Source organism: Nanorana parkeri, unplaced genomic scaffold (genome assembly GCF_000935625.1).
Source record: "Nanorana parkeri isolate BGI_ZX_2015 unplaced genomic scaffold, ASM93562v1 scaffold1332, whole genome shotgun sequence".
Taxonomy (NCBI): domain Eukaryota; kingdom Metazoa; phylum Chordata; class Amphibia; order Anura; family Dicroglossidae; genus Nanorana; species Nanorana parkeri.
This window is the reverse complement of record NW_017307600.1, coordinates 301,581-307,644: the sequence shown is the minus strand read 5'-3', so window position 1 is coordinate 307,644 and position 6,064 is coordinate 301,581. Positions and strand designations below refer to the sequence as shown.

Sequence of the window (6,064 nt, the reverse complement as noted above, 5' to 3'; positions counted from 1 at the left end):
GTGCCTATATTGCTTAGACATCCCCTCACTTCCTGTCTGGACAGGAAGTGATGGAATCTAGTAGGAGGCCCCCATACCAACAAGATGAGCGCAGGCAGAGTCAGGTACTTTTGGTAACGGTGTAGAGATAAAGCTGGGCTTGGTGTGACTAGTTGGCTTGTTAAAAACTCTGACCATCACTTACTCCTCCTGACCCAATCTGGGATCAGTTGAGGCTCAGTGGGTGTTCCTAGCCCCTGTGTGATATATAGCTGTGGGGTGGGGAATGCTCACTCCCGCAACTCATTTTGGGTCAGGAGATGGGAGGGGGGGTGGTGGTCAGAGTTTTGAGCGGGCTTGGGCAAACTCAGGCAAACTGGTCACACCAAGCCCAGCCTTATCTCTACACCCTTACCAAAGTACCTGACTCTGCCTGGGCTCATCTTGTTGGTTTGGGGCCTCCTCCTATATTCCATGAGTTTTCACCAAGCCCTGCCTCATCACTAGTAGGGAGCTCTCAATTTTGGGGTTCTCTAAGAGCTATAAGAACCCAGTGGCTGACCATGCTACACATTGATAACTGCATTCTCGCTCTCGGGTGTACTAACCTTTGAAAAATAGTTTTTCTGTGAATAAAACTAAGCTTTGGGTAAAAAACACAGACGTGTAGACCCTGGCTTTTGAAAAATGTGGCATTAATATGATATATCCTCCCTTTTTTTTTTTTTTTCTTGGCAGGTATGGCCCCACCACTGCAAATCTTCTCCCACAGCCTTCTCTTGAGCTCCTATTGTAGCTTGAACAAGCCAAAGTTGGAATCAAGCTCCACCTGGGATATGACTGGTTACGGCTGCCACAGCAAGGTCTACAACCCAGGCAAGAGCAGCTCCACGACCGGCCAACCTGTGCTCACCCACGCTTCCCTGCTCCAGGTGCCCTTCGAGCAGACCGTCATCTTCCCCACCAGTGCAGGTCACATATTGGTGACCTCGTCCAGCAGCGGGTCCTCCTCAGCAGCAGCGAGCGCTCAGTCGCTCGGTGGCCCTCAGACCAACCTGATGAGGCGCAGCACGGTCAGCCTTCTGGACACGTACCAGAAGTGCGGGCTGAAGAGGAAGTGTGAGGAGCTAGATAACGGCAGCGTCCAGATTGTAGACGAGCACCCTGCCATGACCCAAAACAATGCCAGCGGGGCCACGGCCGCCGCCACCTCCACGGCCACCTCCAAAAACAGCGGCTCGAACGGCGAAGGGGACTACCAGCTGGTGCAGCACGAGGTCCTCTGCTCCATGACCAACACCTACGAGGTTCTGGAGTTCCTGGGCCGGGGCACCTTCGGGCAGGTGGTCAAATGCTGGAAAAGGGGCACCAATGAAATTGTGGCCATCAAGATCCTCAAGAACCACCCCTCCTACGCCCGGCAGGGGCAGATCGAGGTCAGCATCTTGGCGCGGCTCAGCACGGAGAGCGCAGATGACTTCAACTTTGTGAGGGCCCACGAGTGCTTCCAGCACAAGAACCACACCTGCCTTGTGTTCGAGATGTTGGAGCAGAACCTGTACGACTTCCTGAAGCAGAACAAGTTCAGTCCGCTGCCCCTCAAGTACATCAGGCCCGTGCTCCAGCAGGTGGCCACCGCCCTCATGAAACTCAAGAGCTTGGGACTGATCCACGCGGATCTGAAACCGGAGAACATCATGCTGGTGGACCCTTCAAGGCAGCCATACAGGGTGAAGGTCATAGACTTTGGTTCAGCGAGTCATGTGTCTAAAGCTGTGTGTTCCACCTACCTGCAATCCAGATATTACAGGTGAGTACTTACCCCCAATTGTACAAAATGCTATGAAAGGTCAAAATGAAGGAATACACCCTGACATGCATCTCTTCTGGCATTGTAGTGCCTCAGTCTGGCTGATGGTCTGGGAACACCCTTTGCTTGTATATTTCTAATGCTGTACATACATTTCTAGAGCAGGGGTAGGCCGTGGTGAGACTACAAATCCCATCACGCTACTGCCTCTGGGAGTCATATCTGTGGCTGTTAGTCTTGCAATGCCTTATCGGACTTGTAGTACCACGTCAGCTGGAGTTGCAAGGTTGCCTACCCCTGCTCTAGACTGCGGGCCACTGGCTTTCCCTTCTATACAGAAAGCTTAACATATATCAAAGTGTTTTGTCTTGAAAATATGAGTCCGATTAGGAATGTAGTGAGCAGAGGGAGTGCTATCTGTAAAAAAATAAATCAAGGCAACTGGACTTGCTGTTTTTTTTTTTTCTTGAAGACGTTTTGCTGGTCATCCGACTAGCTTCCTCAATCCAGAATTGAGAAAGCTAGTCGGATGACCAGCGAAACATCTTAAAGGAAAATATAAAGTCTGGTTGCTTTGATCCATGTTTTACAGATATACAATGACCTGGATGAATGAGAACCTTCACAGACCAAGAGAGAGGATGTTACACATCACAGGAAGTAGACCCATCTACTCTACATGTGAGGAGCTCTCTGGAATTTGCCTGAAGCATTCAACAGAGAATGTATTAACATCAAGTGGCTTTAGCATCATTGCAGTATTTTCTGTATAGCTTCAGCAATGTTCTCATTGATTTCACTTGCTCCCTGTAATTTAAAGGGGACCTGTCAGTAACTTTAGTCTGCATGGAAAAAAAAAAATCCTGACGTCACAATAATACAGGAACTGCCCGGAAAGATCCACCTTTTATCATCCTAAAAAGACATCCTTGATCTCTAGGTGGTGATTTTGCCTTAGCATAGGTTCCATCAGCTGCACGTAGGAGGAAGCATTTCCTCAGTGATGAGACAACATTGCAGCAAGTCAAAGGGTAAGTGGCTGCAGCATGGGCTGATTTGTGTCAGACTTTTGCGAACATAGCCAAGAACTGCACACGCAACAGGATTTCTGATCCAGCATCTAAGTGCAGGAAGGAGATGGTGATGATGGCTGAACAAAGATGGAGCTGTCCTTCTGGAGAGAAAAGCCGATTGCAGCATTGTCGGGGGCAGTCCTGTGGTCTCTGAGAGGTAATCAATACTGAAAAGTGTTACACTGACACATTACTGGGCATGCTGCACAGAAAATATATCTGATGACAGGTTCACTTTAACAAAACAAAAACTTTGGACCGCTACATATCCTTTATATTGCAAATCTGCACTCATTTCAGCACAGGGCACAGAGAGCTCATGTTGTTGGCACCCGGAGTTCAGCCATGTTTTTTATCCAGGAAAACAGTCTGATGTCAGGTCTCCTGGTCACATAAAAGCCCGCTCATTGCTTCTATCTGACATCTACCCATGAAGGCATTTGGATATTTGCATAACTCCTCCCAAAAGCCCACCCACTTCTATCTGACATCCACCCATGCGGGCATAGGGATATTTCTATAACTCCTCCCAAATGCCCACCCACTTCTATCTGACATCCACCCATGAGGGCATAGGGATATTTCTATAACTCCTCCCAGAAGCCCACCCACTTCTATCTGACATCCACCCATGAGGGCATTGTGATATTTGCATAACTCCTCCCAAAAGCCCACCCACTGCTTTGATCTGACATCCACCCATGACGGCTTAGGGATATTTGCATAACTCCTCCCAGAAGCCCACCCACCGCTTCTATCTGACATCCACCCATGAGGGAATTGTGATATTTGCATATCTACTCCCAAAAGCCCGCTCATTGCTTCTATCTGACATCCACCCATGAGGGCATAGGGATATTTGCATAACTCCTCCCAGAAGCCCTCCCACTGCTTCTATCTGACATCCACCCATGAGGGCTTTGGGATATCTTGCCCCTCCCTTTTAGATTGTAAGCCTTCAGGGGCAGGGCCCTCCTTACCATCTTGTCTTAAATTGTAGTGTGATTGTAATGTCTTCCTTATATTGTAAAGTGCTGTGCAACTTATTGGCGCTATATAAATCCTGAATAATAATAATGACATCTGCATAACTCCTCCCAAAAGCCCACACATTGCTTCTATCTGACATCCACCCATGAGGGCATTGGGATATTTGCATAACTCCTCCCAAAAGCCCATAATTTGAAAGCTGTGAAATGTGAGGATTTGGAAATTTTTTACTTTAAAAAAGGTAACACAATATATTTTTGATAATGGTGACGCTGCCGCAGCATAAAAAAAAAAAGTTCCTGCTTTAAAACAGATAATATCTTTTAATTTTCTGGCTGATAAATTTGGCGTAACCCGTTATGTGCCAGAGTTTTAACCAGATTTCATTTTAATTTGAGCATAATAAATAATGTGTCCGTGTAACACTTCCAGGTATTCATGACCTCTCCCAGAGATCACGGCGCTCCCCCTGACAATGCCTGTTTTTTTCTCTCCAGAGGGACGGAGCCATCTTTGTTTTAATATAATTTTTATTATTAGGGTTTATTTTTTATATTTTTTTTATTAATATCACTTTTATTAATGTTGTTGTTATGTTATTTTTGTATTTCTTTTACAGGATTTATATAGCTCAGCACTTTACAATATATGTCCCCGTTCACACCATAGTGTATTGAGACTGTGTGTCAAACGTGCACAAAAGTGCAATACCTTTACTAGTTAATGGCACCCGCGGAAATAAAAACAGGCACAGCACATGGGGAAGAAAACATGGGACGTATGTTGCAGAATTTGCTACATGCACTACCTTTGTTGCATTTGGCGCGTGTCCGGGAACCCACTGAAATCAAAGGGGACGCGTTCCAAACTCAGGAAACAAACAGCTGCGTTGCATGTTCCCGATGCACTATGATAAGAATGGGGACTAAGGGAAGACAGTACAGTTACAATACAATTTAAGATGAGATGGTTGGGAGGGCCCTGCTCCTTAGAGCTGTCTTGACACAGATCAGCCCCTGCTGTTGTGACTACAAAGTTACAATGTTGCAGACTGATCACAGGGGGAGGGGAGACTGAGGAAATGCTTCCTCCTGCCTGCAGCAGACTGATGACGTCTTCTCAGCCCAGGCGAAGTAACTGACTTTTTAACGATAAAAGGTGGAGTTTATTGTATTATCAGGAATGACTTGTAAAGTAAAAAAAGGCCACTTTAAGACTGAACTCCGGAATAAGAAAAGCTTGTCCTCATACAAGAGTCATGTGTAGTCCTTGAATCTTGGGGAGCTTTGTGTATTTCTTCCAGATCTGTGCAGTAATCCAGAGTGAGACTTGGAGCTTCCTGTAATAACGACCGCTCACTGCTGCTCTCTCTCTCCTTGTGCAGGGTGACTGGTCTTGTCTCCGCCCCCTCCTGTAATAAAGACCGCTCACTGCTGCTCTCTCTCCTTGTGCAGGGTGACTGGTCTTGTCTCCGCCCCCTCCTATAATAAAGACCGCTCACTGCTGCTCTCTCTTTGTGCAGGGTGACTGGTCTGGTCTCCGCCCCCTCCTGTAGTTTTCTCCGGGCAGCCTGCAGTGGGTGGAGCGTCCTGGGTCCCTCCCTCAGCTCTACTCTCTGCACAAGCCATGTACTGGACAAGGTGATATCTGGGTTTGGTAAAGCATTTTGTGCTCGCCAAGCGGAATGTTTTCCTTTGTGACTATTCTGCTTTATGTACATTTCCCACATTGTATGCGCAGCCCATGGCCCGTGACCATAGTGATTACATAGCACACACTCCATGTTTCATGGAAAGTCATATCAATGTCTTCTCCTGTCCTACGGAACTGATATAATGTTACATATGGTCCAGTGACATCAATTAAGCAATCCATTAGGTCAGGGTTAGCCAAACTTCAACCCTCCGGCTGTGATGAAACTACAAATCCCACTAGGCATTGCAAGACTGATAGCTGAAGGCATGACTCCCAGGGGCATGAAGAGATTTGTAGTTTCACCACAATTGGAAGGTTGAAGTTTGGCTACCACTGCTGATTGCAGACATCCACAACAGTCTCAGATTGGTGTATACTTTAGTGTGCAGGAGCCCTAATGGGGTTTGTACCAATTGCTGTAACTGTCACATGTGCTGGACAGCTTGGCCTGCATGTAAATAAGGTGAAAATATAGACAAAGGCATGAGGAATACAAAAATGAATACAAAAGTCCCCC

The 6,064-nt window shown here is 46.9% G+C and overlaps 1 protein-coding gene across 1 annotated transcript in view; it reads left to right on the top strand.

The window, feature by feature from the left end:
- The first annotated feature begins 716 nt into the window (after positions 1–716).
- Positions 717–6,064, top strand: part of HIPK2 (homeodomain interacting protein kinase 2) — a 33,134-nt gene continuing 27,786 nt past the window's right edge. Inside the window, exon 1 of the mRNA XM_018569422.1 lies at positions 717–1,789. Within this exon, the coding sequence (XP_018424924.1) occupies positions 720–1,789 (1,070 nt within the window). The 5' untranslated portion in view covers positions 717–719. The remainder of the gene's footprint in view (positions 1,790–6,064) is intronic.